The sequence below is a fragment of the Lactuca serriola genome, chromosome 9 (assembly GCF_051521515.1).
Source record: "Lactuca serriola cultivar US96UC23 chromosome 9, Lser_US96UC23_V15, whole genome shotgun sequence".
Classification (NCBI taxonomy): Eukaryota; Viridiplantae; Streptophyta; class Magnoliopsida; order Asterales; family Asteraceae; genus Lactuca; species Lactuca serriola.
The window spans coordinates 35,461,269-35,478,322 of record NC_136416.1 but is presented as its reverse complement, the minus strand read 5'-3'; the positions used below and the strand labels follow the sequence as shown (position 1 = coordinate 35,478,322).

The 17,054-nt window shown below is 31.0% G+C and overlaps 1 protein-coding gene, 1 long non-coding RNA gene and 1 other non-coding gene across 17 annotated transcripts; all 3 read left to right on the top strand.

The window, feature by feature from the left end:
• The first annotated feature begins 788 nt into the window (after positions 1 to 788).
• LOC145074623 (universal stress protein PHOS32-like) lies at positions 789 to 1,935 on the top strand. Its single transcript, XM_079020972.1, has 4 exons — positions 789 to 1,099; positions 1,205 to 1,314; positions 1,414 to 1,532; positions 1,689 to 1,935. The coding sequence occupies exons 1-4, from the start codon at positions 925 to 927 to the stop codon at positions 1,780 to 1,782; spliced, it is 498 nt and encodes a 165-aa protein (XP_078877098.1). The 5' UTR covers positions 789 to 924; the 3' UTR covers positions 1,783 to 1,935.
• A 6,346-nt stretch (positions 1,936 to 8,281) lies between these two features.
• LOC145077417 (U6 spliceosomal RNA) lies at positions 8,282 to 8,384 on the top strand. The gene has a single exon (XR_013693163.1). It is a non-coding gene; the product is annotated as a U6 spliceosomal RNA (small nuclear RNA).
• Positions 8,385 to 9,712: 1,328 nt separating this feature from the next.
• On the top strand, positions 9,713 to 14,231 carry LOC145074750 (uncharacterized). Of its 15 annotated transcripts, none has more exons than XR_013692088.1 (11): positions 9,713 to 9,951; positions 10,085 to 10,173; positions 10,420 to 10,519; positions 11,425 to 11,518; positions 11,598 to 11,742; positions 11,820 to 11,896; positions 11,991 to 12,080; positions 12,670 to 12,749; positions 13,610 to 13,701; positions 13,825 to 13,954; positions 14,034 to 14,231. It is a non-coding gene; the product is annotated as an uncharacterized LOC145074750 (long non-coding RNA). The 15 variants fall into 15 exon arrangements; XR_013692086.1 differs by having other exon boundaries at positions 11,421 to 11,518; XR_013692085.1 differs by having other exon boundaries at positions 10,965 to 11,518.
• The last annotated feature ends 2,823 nt before the right edge of the window (positions 14,232 to 17,054 follow it).

The following is a 17,054-nucleotide window of genomic DNA, read 5'->3' as shown; positions in this document are numbered from 1 at the left end:
TCAGCATCTCTGTTGCCTGGCTCTCAACAATAGTCTCGTTGCGCGTCCCCAACCTATAGTATTGTCGCTTATCCCGAAGCATCTCTGTTGCCTGGCTCTCGGCAACGGTCTTGTTGCGCAACCCCCACCCATAGCCTCGTCACGTATCCATCAGCATCTCTGTCGCCTGGCTCTCGGCAACGACGTTACATTTTTCATAAAAGTCCTTAACTTGTAATATTTTATAAACATCAGGGATCAGTTATAAAATTTTGTCATATGGGATGACTGATGAGGGGGTTATTTCCTCCCAACTCACTGAACCCACTGTCACATCAGTTTTTCTCTTTTATTTTTCATTTTTCCCAATCCACAACACACGAAAACTCTATCTTTTTCAACCCATTCTATTAAAGAAAATACAAAACAATCAATGTAAAATCTTAATTAGCAATAGAGTTATCGTCGATATCACTTATCTTCAGCGAGTTTTTTAATTGGTTTCGCTAACCGATTTCATCCTCTCTCTTTAGTTTCTTTTTCTTATTTTCTCTTGTACCATCTATTTTTAAACTTATTTATATCTTAGTTGTTTTGTATTTCTTTAGCTGAATGGATTGAATCAGTTGAGAAAGATATGGATTTTTTTTTGGCAAATCATTTACAAAGAGTGGGAGTCAGGTGTTGGTTTTATCGGTACACAGAAATGGATAAGGATCGTGCATGCGTAACCCGGTCGGATCTTTCACGCCCCGCCACAAAACCGTGTTTCGACTCGGCATCTGGTTCCTTGCTCCCCTTTAAAACTACCCAACTCCATCTCCAACTCCTCCCTCCAGAGACCAGAGCAACAGACCAAATCTATTCCAAAGAAACCGAATCAAAGTCTTGTAGATCTGCTTCTGGATCACGTACAGTATAATAGATCGTCGGAGTTTCGCAAACATGGTGAAGGATCGGAAGGTTGGCATAGCGATGGATTTCTCAAACAGCAGTAAAACAGCTTTGAAATGGGCAATCGACAACTTGGCTGATAAAGGCGACACGTTCTACATCATCCATGTCAAACCTCATTCCACCGCTGAATCTCGAAATCAACTGTGGGTCGCCTCCGGTTCTCGTAAGTTACCCTTGATCAGATCGTCTATCCATGATCCATCCTTCCGATCGATCACTGTACTTTAGTATTTAACGTTTTTCATCCTTTTTCGTTGTTATTGTTTAGCTTTGATTCCACTTGTGGAGTTCCGGGAACCGGAAGTGATGGCGAAATACGATGTGAAGATGGATATTGAAGTTCTGGACACGCTTGATACAGGAGCTCGACAAAAAGAGGTTTTAAATCTCTCGTATATAGATTTCATTATCTTATCTTGTTAAACAGTATTTGTATTTGTATTTGATCAATTTCATATGAATTTTTATGGTTGATAGATACATGTGGTAACAAAACTGTATTGGGGAGATGCAAGAGAGAAACTGGTGGAAGCCGTTGAAGATCTGAAACTGGATTCTTTGGTGATGGGTAGCAGAGGCCTCACCACCATCCAGAGGTATCCATTCCTTCCTCTCGATCGATATGATTTGAATAATGTTTCATCATTCATGACCTGACAGAAATTCTTTAATTTGATAATCAATCATCTCATAAGTAATCTTAAAGCGTGACTTGGTTTGGTAACTTGAATTATGTGGATCGTGATTTGCAGGATAATACTCGGAAGCGTGACAAATTACGTGTTGACAGCTGCAACTTGTGCTGTGACAATCGTGAAGGACCCAGAGACATTCCACAAGCACTGAGTAATAATGTCCTATTATAATATGTTCCCTTCTACTTTTATGTATTGTGTCCCATTATCGTGTTGTTGCTTTGCTTAAATTGCTTTGAGGTTTTATATTTTATCTACATATATGTATGTATTACTTTTAGCAATGATATTTGGTTAAATATTATTTTGTTTTCTTTGTTAAGAAATCAAAATACGCAACACTTGTGTGCAATTTGAATAAAAAATTACGAATATTGGAATGTTTTGTTCAAGTGACAAAATCCAGATAACTGAAGTTCGTTTAGTAAACCCACCTTAAAATAATATATGGATTTTTTGGAGCAAGATCAAAATATATAAATATCAAAACATTTGGAAGAACAAACGGTGAAAATGAATTAAAGAATCAAAGTTCCTATTCATGTTTAACGAAAGGAATATGTAAATATGGTATAAGTCTTTATCTTTTACTTTTTCCCTAAAGGAAACCAGTTTTATAAAGAAAAGAATCCAACCACTAATCCTTGAAAGACGCTTTGGATTTAAATATTATGTTTGTTTTTTAAATTAACAAATTTCAATTGATTTTCATGTAAACTTTTATGAAAAGCTAATGAATATTCGATGACTTTGTATGAAGAGTTGGCTAACCCGAGATAATTTTCATGGAGAATAAAGAAAGTTAAAAAAGAACTTCAAACTGGCTTTGGCTTATATGGAAAGTCTCGATTGTTCTTTAATAAAAGTATAATATTATTTTTAGTAGGGCAAAAATAAGATATAGAAAGTTTTTCGTAAAATTATTCTATAAAAATCAAAATATAATAGTGATAGATTCTTAGTACCCAAGTTTCTAAATAATGGTAGACACGATTTATGAGTAACGTTTCAAGCTTTTATGAGTCTGACAAGTCATGTTGTTTATAAGTCGTGATCTAGACGATAAATTTGTATATAGTAAATAATAGTATACATATTTCTACTATTATTCTTTTATATATATATATATATATATATATATATATATATATATATATATATATATATATATATAACTTAAAATGGTATTTTATTAAATTGTGATGTCAAATACAAATTTTGAAACAATAACGAACTTTTGGATATAAAAATAATTATAGGATTGAGAGATTTAGGTGCTGTTTGTTTTTTTGAAAAAAACCTCTTCAAACCTCTTACTGATGCGCGGCGCAGCACATTCGCAACACTTTTCATATCGCAGCTGTTTGTTTTTTAGAAGTCTTCTGAGTCAAAAACCTCTGCGCAGACTCTGTTTCGCGCAGCACTTGTACTGCCTCTTCTAACCTCTTCCAACATCTTCTTCTTTTATTGCTGAAATTTTGATTATATGTTATTAAAATTTTATTTCACATTTTTTTTTCCGTTTTTTTTTTTCGTTTATTCTTATTGAATTTATTTTTCATTTTTTTTATATTCACTAATGATAATTTCTTGATGAAATATCATTATTTTTTACTAAAATATCTTTATTTTTTGTTGAAATATTATTCTTTTTTACTGAAATATCATTAATTTTTACCGAAATGTTATACATTATCCAATAAACATATCATGAATTTTGGAAAAAAAAGATATATTGATTTTTTTTAAGTTAAAGAAATATAACAAATAAAAAGTGAATTATAAATAATGGTTTAAAATGTGAGATTTGATATAAAGAAAACCGTCAATGTGGGACTAACCCACTTGGTAGAGATGGATGCCTCTTAGACAGGAAATCTTGGGTTCAATCTCAGGTATAGATGAATTACTAACTTGGTGAATTTAACATCTAACAACTAAATGACCGTTTAAAAAAAATTAAAAAAAAAAGATATAAAGAGAACCCATTACAATTCAAAATGAACATTGTTGGAACTCTTTAAAAACCATTTTTTTCCTTTTTTTTTTTTTTTTTTTTTTTTTTTTTTTTTTTGCAAATGAGAAAAAAACACATAATATATTCACAGTGAGTCCGAAATAAACTCATGGATCATTTATCAAAGACCAAAAAAAGATGGTCAAATATAATTATTTAAAAAGTTTATGTTTATAATTATTCGTTATATACAACATTATATTTATATTTTTATGTGAAGCATGAACATAATCGTTTTTGTTTTGAAGGCCTAACGAGTTGAGCGAGTCATTTTCTTTGGCCAAAATTATGTTATATATATATATATATATATATATATATATATATATATATATATATATATATATATATAGAGAGAGAGAGAGAGAGAGAGAGAGAGAGAGATAGGTTCAAATGTTTTTGATAACTATTGTGTGACTGTGTGCACCAATAAGAATTCAGGAAATAATTAATTATTAAATAAATCATTTAAGGGTATTATAGTAATCTTGACATATTTAAATATGGTAGATAATTAATAGGTTCTTTATTATTCCTTTAAATATGGAATGTAGTCAAAATCTGTTGAAAAAAACCCTAGCCGATCACGTATACATCGATCTATCCTCCCTCTCGTTTTCTTAGCATTGGTGGCGCCGGAGAAGGCTATTCCGATCTTGAAGGCAAAAGGCTGACAGCAGCTTCGCAACACCGGTGGTGGAGGCAAAAGGCTGACAGCAGTGGAGGAAGTAAGAGGGGTGAAGATGGCGGCTGGGTAAACTCCGAATGGATGGTGGCGGCTAGAGAGAAGACGGGTTAGGGTTAGGGTATGGGAGCTCAGACCCGATAAGAGATCCATAAACAAAGAAGAAATACTCTCCGGATCGGTACCATACTTTTGATACAGGGGAATTCAAGATGATGTCCGGAAATTACACAGCCATTGACAACCAGAATGTTTATGGATCTGTTCCTGTAAAACTTCTTCTCCTCTTCTTCAATTGCGTTTTCATCACTTCGATACTAGATCTGAACCCTAATTTATTCATTGGTAGCTGGTTTATATTGTAAGCATTAAGTAATTTGGTTGTTGGTTGTTGCAGATTCAACTCTCCAAACCTTTCCCCCATCTGGAACACAAGGCAAGATCTCAGGCGCTTCTGGACCTCCCCGCGATGCCGATGGTGTGTGTTTAAATTCTTGAAGCATCTTATTAGTTTTCAACCATCTACTGCAATTTAGTAACTTCAGTTAATGGATCTCATTTAGTTCAACTACATAGTTAAATCCATATAAAATTCATCAGTTTTAGGGCTTAGATTACTAGCATTTTAAGTTTCTTCTGGATTTGAATACATCATGACTTAGTTTATTCAAAACCATTATGCAAGAATACTTTATTTTTTAAGAATATTCAAAACCATTCTGCAAGATTAGTTTATTCTGTAAGAATATTTATTCATGTATTCTATTATAATGCCTTGAATTGTTTAATTTTTGAAAATTGATTATCTTTTCTTTTATTTGGTGTTCTTGGTAACTTATTTTCTTTATTGATTACAATATTCTATTATCTAAGATTTGATCAGATAATATCTAGCAGAATTTCAGAATATTCTTTGTATTCTAGCAGAATTTTAGAATTTCAGCATTCAACATCCAAAAACAACAATATTCTATTATCTAAGATTTGATCAGATAATATCTAGCAGAATTTTAGAATTTCAGCATTCAACATCCAAAAACAACAATATTCTTTCAGAATTCAAGAAGAAAACATGGAGAACGAGAGTATTCTAGCAGAATGTCGTTGACCAGGGCAGTGTTCTACATGGTGACTATTGAATACATTAAATTCTTTTAGAATTTCAGGATTCAACGTCCAAAAACAACAATATTCTTTCAGAATTCAAGAAGAAAACATGGAGAACGAAAGTATTCTAGCAGAATGTTGTTATTTTTTAAGAATGTTATTCATTTTTGTTGATATTCTTTTTAGAATATTTATAACTATATTTAAAATGTATAAGATTTTTAGTCTGTAAGAATATGTATGAATTTGTATTTAAATTCGGATGTATAAGAATATATTAGAACGTTGGTTATTTTTCAACATCTTATTCAAGAATTTTGTTTTTCTTCAATAATATTATATTAGAATAAAATTCTGAAAGAGTATCATTCTAACAAAAAATATTCTGATAGAATAAAATCGTTAAAAATTGAAATTGAATTTATTAAAAATTTCAGATTTTTTTAAATTAGGAGAAGTAATCATCCCTAAAATTTCGAAAATTTCCTTTTATAAATGTAGTTAATTGTCCAAAATCCCCTTTTGCTAAAAATTGTGTGATTATATGGTACATGTTACCCCATTGTAATATCATACACTCTCAAATTATGTCAATTGATCAATTTCATCCGTTGGTCCAGATCTGTGCATTCTGGCACACAATACTTAGTAAAAACAAAATAACCTAGCCCTATATATATATATATATATATATATATATATATATATATATATATATATGGATATGGAATATACATTACAGCCCCACCTAAACTTAGTTACTAAACTTCTAAAATATATCGTTTTAACATACTAGATATACCCTGTTTGATTTTACTGGGTAAATATATCATTCTCCACAACATTTCTTTCTTTCATTATCATTTTACCATCCATGTTTTCTTTCCTCAATTATCGTTTATTTCTTCACCCAAGTGAACATTATTAAACCCTAAACTTAAGCCCTAAACCCTATATTTAAACCCTAAACCCTAAACCTAAACCTAAACCCTAAACCCTAAACCCTAAATCTGAACCCTAAACCCTAAACCCTATTGTGTCGATCTTGAATTTACATCTTGAAATATTAATCGTGAATCCATTAACCGTAATCTTTATATAGTAAAATAATGTATTATAAAGAGGTTTAGTACCTAAGCTTAGGTGTGGCTGAAATGTATATTCTCTTTTCCATATATATATATATATATATATATATATATATATATATATATATATATATATATATATATATATATAGGGTTAGGTTAATTTGAGACCACCTATATTTTGTGAGACCGTGAAACGCATTTTTTTATTTTATTTTATTTTATTTTTTTAGTTAATTCATGTTCCGAAAATAATATTTAAAAAAAGAATTTTTTGATTTTTCCATTTATTTTGCATTTTAAAATTATTTTTAGAATATGTACAGTGTAATATTCTATTTAGAATATTTCACGTATTTAAAAAAAAGAATTTTATTTATTTATTTTTTTTAGTTAATTCACGTTCCGAAAATAATATTTAGAAAAAAGAATTTTTAGATTTTTCCATTTATTTTGCATTTTAAAATTATTTTTTAGAATATGTCAGTGTAATATTTTATTTAGAATATTTCACGTATTTTTCAAAAAAAAAAAAAACGGAATTTTTTTAATTTTTTTATATATATTTTTAGTTAATTCAAGTTCCGAAAATAATATTTAAAAAAAGAATTTTTGGATTTTTCCATTTATTTTGCATTTTAAAATTATTTTTAGATTTTATCTCACGGTCTCAGAAAATTAGAATGGTTTCAAATGAACCTGAACCTCTCTCTCTCTCCCTCTCTCTCTCTCTCTCTATATATATATATATATATATATATATATATATATATATATATATATATATATATATTTCCTTGATATGTATTTTTTATTGGTCAAAATAAAAACATCATTATTAATTTATTATATTGATTTTTTCAAATATATATTTCGTTTTTCTATTATGATATACATTTTTATTGGTTGCAATTAAATTTTTTTTATTAAACTTTTATCCATCTTACGTACTAACATTAAATATTAGGCGCATCTTTTATCAAGTAATATCTGGGACACGTAAAACTTGAACCTAGAACATCTTTTTATAGAATTTTGCACTTAACGGGCAGATTCTTATTACGAAGATAAAACTTTTATATATCTTTGACACTCACATTGAAGGGATAATCACTTAGGAGGGTAATTAGGTTTGTTCGTATTAGGTGGTGGCGGAATCATGAATTTCTTTATGAGGTACAAACATTATCAATATATTATATATGTAGTTATTCAATATCGGATATTAAAAAAACATGTTATAATCTCTTTAGTTTTGGGTAAAATAACAAGAAACATGATTATATTCATATATATATATATATATATATATATATATATATATATATATATATATATATATATATAACAATTATTTAGGGGTACTGTAGTACCCCAACACCCCATATAGCTCCGTCAGTGATATTAGGTCATTAAGGGTTTTTTTTTGTGCGTATTAAACCAATATGTTTGTTATTATCGTTTAGAAATAGTTATTTTTACCGGTTTCTTCCTGTTTAACCAGTAAAAATGATTATTTCTAAACGGTAATAACAACCATATTGGTCTAATACGCACAAAAAAAAAACCTTAGTGACCTGATACAGACAAAATGGAAACCTAATTATCCTTCTAAGTCATTAACCCTAATTTTAAAGACATTGAGAATATATGACCATCATCAGTAAACTAGTTTGTTTAGAACTCGCGTCGTCCCATATCGACTAGAAGAAGAACCTACTACTCCTCTATATGGCGAAACTCTTCATCTATAGTCCCTTCGGGGACATCCGATAAAATTGGAATGATACATAGAAGATTAGCATGGCCCCTGCGCATGGATGACACGCACAAATCGAGAAATGGTAAAAAAATATTAAACCCTTTCGCCGTCTTCTCTGAAACCCTAATTCCCTTTTCAAATGCTAATAGAGTTCAATTGTAATTCTTACGTTTCAGTAGACGAACTACCGAAGTCATGATGAGACAATATGTGGATTCCATGGTCAGATTGATCTTCTTGTTGATGTCTTTAACCATTTGTGGCAAGCAAGGGTAATCTTTATATCTATAAAGTCCCCTTTAAGTTTTTTTACTTTTCCAGTCATTAAGTTTCATGCTTTATAAACTTTCGTTTATGTGTTGTATATAGTTTGTATGTGTTTGTTTATGGGCTGGTTTTTTATTTATTTTGCAACTTCAGTTTCTTAGTTCATGTTGTGGTTTTGTTGTTTATAAAATAATTGACAATAAACATCATTTGCAAGTCCATGTTGGTTTTACATTTCCATTCGTTATCAAATGTAGACATTGATGGGAGGTATCAAAGTGAGATTGTTTTTGTACATATAGATGTGTTCATGTAACATTTAAATGACAAAAAAAAGCTATTGATAAAATGTTGCATATTTATGTAATGAAGATCATCAATCATATAAGTTTTTGGACTTGGAAATTCTGGAATGGTTGTGTGATAAGTTTAAATGGAAGCAACTATTTTCAGTCAAACAAGTCAGTCACATTGATTAGTAAACATGTTTTCTAAATAACTAGGGTTAATGACTTAGGAGGGTAATTAGGTTTCCAGTTTGTCTGTATTAGGCCACTAAGGTTTTTTTTGTGCGTATTAGACCAATATAGTTGTTATTACCGTTTAGAAATAATCATTTTTAACGGTTAACAAGGAAGAAACCGGTAAAAATGACTATTTCTAAACGGTAATAACAACCATATTGGTCCAATACGCACAAAAAACCTTAGTGATTTAATACGGACAAACTGAAAACCTAATTACCCTCCTAAGTCATTATCACCACATAGAAAAGGGTAAGTTGTATCCTTTTAGCACCAGTGAATGCTTTAAATATAAAAGTATATCTACATTCTCTGCATAAGTTTTATAAAAAAAACCATTTAAATCAATACGGATTAAATATTTTCTATCTTTAATTATATTGATTTGTAGTTCTCTAACTTTTCAAATTTTTATTTAATTATCTGTAGTCATATTTATTGTAACTTCAAATCAATTTTTTTTATTTAATTATCTTTAGTCATGTTATTGATTTGTAATTCTCTATATTAATTTTTTATTTAATTATTTTTAATCATATTTATTGTAATTATATTTAATTATCTTTAAATCAATTTTTTATATAATTATACTATAGATTAAAATTGTCTATTGTTAGCTGGCCGAGGAAGTAGTGAAGCGGAGGAGATGTCCCTGTCTGTAACATTGGTGGCCATGTTGCCACCTCTCCCCTCTTCTACAATACCTTATTGGCCCATTTGATTAAGAAAGAACGAATGAGACGTTTTATGTAATTGTGTTTTTAGGTGACCGCCTCAAATTGGGTAATTTTGTTCTTCAAGATTGTCTGTAATTTGAACGACCGGAAAAGAACACCCAAGATGAGAGATTGGACATTATCAACCAATGAGGTACCCTCGCTGCTCTCTTTGTCGCTTCCTGTTCCTGCTACATCCCCTAATTGTACCTATAGGTATGATTTGATTGTTTCTAATGTTATCTATGTTCCAAACTCGATTTTCCTCGATGTTACGTCTTCCACAGATCCTCCAAATTCTTTCGAAGACAACAACTCAATCTGTGGAACTCCTTCGGCATATGAGTTCGAGTCAGGTGGGGAAGCAACGCATCAGGTATGTGGGAAGATCCTCCAACCATTTCAATTTTTCTACATATGATACACTTAAATTGGAAGTCAATTTTTTAAAGTGTGGTTTAGGTTCAATCGATTGTGCCCCCAAAGATTTCATGAAGACTAAGATTGATGAAATGAATCTTCTGATTACTTCAATTCGAACCAAATTTCTTAAAATCTCAGAGTAATTTCTGACTTTTATTGAATGCACATCCTTTATCTAATCTTTACTCAATGTTTTTAGGTTTTCTACAACAAGTTGTCCTACTGTCGATGGATTGAAATGGTTATCGAGGCTTTCTCATGAAGTTGAATATGATGATTCTTTTCCTATATAAAGAAAGGTAAAATACCCTTCCTAACCCCAACCTTGCATAGTAACTAAACTAACTTGAATCTTTGATGAAAAAAGGTTACAAATTGAACAAATGATAAAAAGTGAAACATGGAAAACGATAATACAAATTGTTATATAGATTCAATATTCTGATGATTTCAAAAAGAGTACTTCCACTTCAAAAGGGGGTATCGGAATTAGTTATAACATTACAAGATGAAGTTTTCAAATTCTCATTCTTTGCTTTCTATCCATCATGTGCTCCTAAATGGAAATTCTAAAAATGAAAATTATGGCCTTTTGACGATTTTGTCAAAATAATATATTTAAGATAATTTTGACAATTATGCCCTTTTCACAAATTTGACATATTATCATAAAATCATTATGTTGATGTATTCCTGAATGTGAATTATTGATTTAAATCTTGCTATGTGTTATGGAAATGGCAGACTCAATGACCATGAGGAAAAGGTTGTTATGGTTAATGGAGTTAAAAGAATGGGAACTCTTTCTTTAATGGCTTTCTTTTCCACGATATATGTATATATGTACAATTTTAGTTCATATCAAGTAACAGGCGTAAATGACACATTCATCTTTCACTTCCAAATTATATCAAGCCATTTGAGCAGGCACACCAAAGTAGACTCTTACTGGGGACAAAATGTTTGTGCTTTAGTTGAAGAATGCTTTTCAACTTCAAGTTTTATGTTTTTTCTTCTAATTTTATTTGGATACAATAGATGTAAAATGTCTTTGGATCCTAATTCTTTTGGGTTTATCATTACTCCTTTGTCTCAAATGATCAGGTTTGATTCGTTTGAAATGATCAAAGCACACTTCCAATATATTATATTTTTTTGTTAGTGAATTTTCTTGGCTTATTATTTGTTGTTTTTTTATAGGTAGAAATGGAGCTTATTTCCTCTTTTGTACATCTTTCAACTGCAAAGATGTTAACTTCAATATATCTAGCAGAAAGATTCGAATGAATACCGCATATGTAATCCAAAACATTGTTGTTATTTGGAAAAGTTTTGCCTTTGTTTTACTAAATATGTTCTATTTTTGTCTCACCATAGGTTCCACGGAACCGCTAAGTTTCTATTCGGTTACATTTTTCGGAATTAACTCAGCACTACCCATCCTGGATATGGTTTGTCTCACCTTCAAGAAACTATACAAATGAAGGAAGGGATAATAGAGACATTAATATTAGAAAACAAGGTATTTACTCAGTATTTCACACAATATTTTTTTCAAAATTTGTGTGTTTTTATTTCCTTGATTTATATTTTATCAAGCCTTGCATTCTGAAGTCGGGATGTTAGTAGTTACTGTTAAGAAAATTCAAGATATTATGACACGTATGGAGGAAGATGTAAGAAAAAATGTTGATTATAATCACTTAATATTCAATTTTATAAAATTATAAATTCATCAACAATTTATAAAATTTGTCCATTTCATTGCAGGATAGAGCCACTTTGCGTTTAATGGTGGCAAACCAAGAAAAAAATGCTGCAAATTCTCATCACAATGATTCTAGGGCAACTGTATCATAGGCAAGTAGAATACTCCATATCTTATTATAGATTTTTATAACAATTTTATCCATTTAGCTATTGAAATGTTGTTTTTAAGGAATAAATGCATGAAATAGCAATATGCTTTCATTTATTTGTGTATTACAATTTACAACATCCCAGTTTCAATTATTTTCTTATTAATCATTGTATTTTAAAAAGATTCAAAAAATACAGTATTGTAGTTTTAATTTGTGAAAAGATGTATCCAGTTATAGAAGTTAAAAGTGTTTCACATTTTGGATTACATTGCTATGATTGGGTATATTCTCAAAGTATAATGTTGTAATTGGGAGAATGAAAGTGATTTGTAACACCCCAATTCTGGTATGATAGTTATATTATTATTTATTGTTATATTTCTTCAAGTGTTAAAGGGAACTCGACGAGTCAGTAGCCGGACTCGGCGAGTCCGCCAGTCTAGATGAAACCCTAATTTCAAGGGTTTGCACCCTATATAAACAACTTTTGGGGGCCTCAAGTCAGCCCCCATCACCCCTCAGAGCTTCATTCTCGAACCCTAGAGCCCTCTTTGCATTTTTGTGTGATTTTGGTGTGTTCTTTGAAGATTTTGAGAGATAAAGGAAGGTAGATCAAGAAGAGAAGAAGGATATTCTAGATCCTTGAGGAATTTCAGAAGAATGTAAGGTATATCTTGGCCCTTTTCTGTTTCTATGGTTAAATCTCCTTTGTGAAGCCATTCTAGAACCATTTCTTAGCTTAATAGTAGCATAGAGGACTCATGGAGTTGATTAAACCTTCAGATCTAGCTAGATTTGATTTCCAGAAGCTTAGATCTAGAACCTTTATGGATCCATTTTACATGAAAGCTCTAGATCTCCTATTATAGTGTGCTTTTAACCTTAAAACCTTCATTTGATGTTATTTACACGTAAAGTTGGGAACTTTACGTGTAAATCAAGTCCCAGGAACCCAGCTCTATTAATGGCATGGATTAGTTTCAAGCAGAATCGAGTGTATAGTATTTGCATGCATACGACTCGGCGAGTCGAGTCGCGAGTCCCCTGTGTTTCCTTTTTCGAGTTATGCCAAGTGGAATCAGTGAGAGAGAAGTGGACTCGGTGAGCTAGAGGGTTAGACTCATTCGTGGAAGAACTCGGCGAGTCAATGCCCTGACTCGGTGAGTCCAAGGCCATCTTCATACTTCAAGAATAGAGTCGACGAGTTGTTCATACAACTCGGCGAGTTACAGCTAGAATGATCATCTGAGGAAGGAGAACTCGACGAGTTGTTCATACAACTCGGCGAGTCGAATGCAGATTGTCAGAGTGTTAGTAGCGAAGAGGAACTCATCGAGTTTGCGCCAAAACTTGACGAGTAGTAGTGAGTGGAATCAAGGAAGTAAGAGTAAGGACTCGACGAGTTGGCGGCCCAACTCGACGAGTCTGGTCAACTGAATGTTGACTTGGACTAGGGGTAGGAGAGTCATTTTACCCTCAGTATTATTATTATCAGTATTTGATTAATGGTGCTCATGGATATTGTAGCCGGGGTGAAAGCGGAGATGCAACAGACAGATTCCGGAGCAGTCCTTTTAGCAGCTAGGCTACGATTTGTGGTCTTTATGATATGACAAACAGTATATGATTTCTATTACCATTTAAACAAAAAATTTTGGATCGTATTTTTGGGATGTTACACTATTATTACGTATGATTCCCACAAATCTTAAAACTCTAATTTTAATATGTTATTACAACAGCTAGATTCAGAATGCTCAACCACACAAGGAGAAATTTGTACATAATGGAGAACCAACATACATTGTATCGTTTGAATGTGATGAATGATTTGTTACATCCACCGGCATCTCCAACTTCCGTTGAATCCAGGTTCCGATCGAATCCTCTCTACTTCTCCAATTAATTACTTTTAATTTTTCATTATATAATCTTTTTTTTTCATTTGCAGATGTATTACCTCCTATTTATGACTCCATGCTACATAACTTCCACGACTATGCAACCAATGATCCAAAATTTCACGTTCTTATTCCAAAATTCGTGCATGTTTCCTTAATTTATATATTATTTTCTATGACTAGATGGGCATTTTCGTCATTTGCACAAACAAGAAATCAAAAGCAAATCACTCTCTTACCTTTTTTAAGTAGGGTTGAGATATTTCATATTTCCAGCTGTGTTTTTTATTCATCCATATGAAAAAAGATGTTTTTGACTTTTATACACCTCATTTTAATTGAAGAGACAAACAAAAATGATTTGATACTTTTTTTTCAAGAATGTGCTTCTAAGGTTAGGAATTTTTGAAGCTCATGGTGTGTAAGCCTTTCTAGAATGTTTTTGGCTCTTTGTAATTCTCTTTTGTTCGATGTATTTTTGATTTTATTTATTACCAAGATTAATTGGGTATTTTTCTTAATATGGGAAGATATTCTTAATATGGGAAATTCTTTTCATTTTCTTATAAGTGATTGTGGTTTTAGTTGACGTAAAGTTTTGATATGCTACTTTTATCTGCAAGCAAATATGTTTTTTTTGACATTGCTAAAAAGTAGGTTGTTATCTATAGCCTAATGTGTATCCTTGAGAAAATGAAACATTTCTTAATATGATTACTTTACTATTTTTAACAATACGGGCAACATACTTTATTTTCCCTCAAATCTGAGGTTCAATTTGCTGACAAATTACATTGCTCGACTTTCCCCGACCCGTAGCGAAGCGAGGGCACACCTCTAGTTATATTTATCGTAATTATCCATAATCATGTAATACATCTTTAAGTGCCACATGTGGGGAAATTTTCCCTTAATTCTTTTGGAGGTTTGTTTTCCTGTAAAGGAGTTCAGACCATGAGTGATCGCTGAAAAATTACAAATAGGATTCTGCTGAATTGTTTTCCATTTAAAAAACTTTTTATTTTTTATTCTCTCTCTCTCAATTTAGATTTGGTTTAACTTGTATCAGGTAACATTTTTTTTAAATACAGTTATAAATGTTCTGCGATATTTTTATGTCGTAATTTGGTAAAGTGCTATATGGATAACAAATTATTTTAGTTTGCATTTTGTATTTTTTTAGATAACTAGTTATTAACAGTATAATTTATTATTTTTATTATTGTTTAATCATTTTTTTTTATGATTTTCAACTTTATACAAAAAATATTAATTCTAAATTATTTCATATGCAAATATATTGATACAATTCAATTAATTAATGGAAAACAGCCTACAGTACAACTACCTTTTATTATTATATTTATTTAAAAAGGCATAACAAACGTTAAAAAGTAAAAATTTAAAAGTATTATTTACTGGAAAATGCAATTTTTCCCCTCACACTTTCGGACACTGTTTTTTAAAACACTTTCTGCATTTTTGTTTAGAATAGATTAACGTCACGTTTGATAGTTTCTGTATGGGAAAGTTTTCTGACTGGTAAAGAAATCATGTTGTTTGATTGTACATCTGATTGACTATGCTGAATGATGAAAAAAGTAATATTTCAATAAAAAAAATTATTTAAAAAAATTAATAATCCAATAAAGAAAGAAAGAAGCATGGTTTGGTGTATAATTGTCTTTCCAGCCCATTCAACCAGAAAGATATGATTTTAGGGCTTTCTCGGAAAGACATATCTTACCAGGAAACACCTATTCTTTTGTACAAATCAAACAGTCTTTCCGATCCATTTAGCCAGAAATATCTGTTTGGACCTGGAAAGATGCGTATCAAACGGGGCCTAACTATTAATCAATTTATGTTTACTCATCTATAATCTATTAGTGTTTACAAGGTTGTAAAAATCATTCGGCGGTCAACTGACGATAATCGATTAATCGGACTAGCCGGGGATTAATCGGGGACCTTAAATTATAAAAAAAATTATCTAAAAAAAATTAAGTTTTTGAAATTTTAAAAATTTAAAAATATGAAATTTTGAAAATTTTAGTATAATATTTTAAAATTTTGAAAATTTAGTATTTTGGTGTAATATTTGAAAAGTAAAAATTTTGAATTTTTTAAATATTTCCAACCTATTACCGTCGAGGACCGTCAAACCCGAGTTTGTCCAATTTTGACCAATCTCCACCAAACATCCTAATTGTAATCGATTCAAAACCGTCAAACGATTAATCGCCGATTAATTGGCCGCAAAGGCCGATTTTTGCAACACTGACAATTTATAGAAATTGTTTTCTAAAATAGTTTTTAGATTCGTTGCATCTTCATAGTTTTCTGGAAAAAGACACCCCCTTAACGATTTTAGTTATTATTAGTGTGTACTGATCTTTAAATTGTTTTATATTAGTATAACTGATTTGTTGTTTCTCTCTAAAGCATGACTACTGAAAGTTCCAACAACCAAAACTTTATAATACTCCTAACGCTCAAGGAGATCCAATGATAACCATGCCAATCAATTATGTAGAAAAACTAGAAATGTTTTATGGACCACACTTTAAGAGGTGGCAGCAAAAGATTCTCCTCTATCTTACCACATTGAATCTCAATAGATTCTTAATTGAAGAAGCTCCGAGGATACCAGAAGGAGAAGGAGATGTGCAAGCTTTAAGTGTTATTGAAGCTTGGAAACATTCAGATTTCTTGTGTAGGAACAATGTTCTTAATGGTCTTTTTGATTCATTGTATAATGTCTATTGTGTAACAAAAACGGTCAAAGAACTATAAGACTCAATGGACAAAAAGTACAAAACTAAAGATGTCGGAACCCAGAAGTGTGTGGTTGCTCGGTTTCTAGACTATAAAATGGTAGATGGGAAAACTATTATGTCCTAAGTCCAAGAACTACAAGTCCTCCTACATTACATGAATGTCGAGGGTATGGGGTTTAATGAGCATTTTTTATGTTGCTTACATGAATGAGAAGCTACCCCTAGTTTGGTTGATTTTGAGAATTACTTGAAACATAAGAGAAATGAGATGTCAATTGAGGACCTAATTGT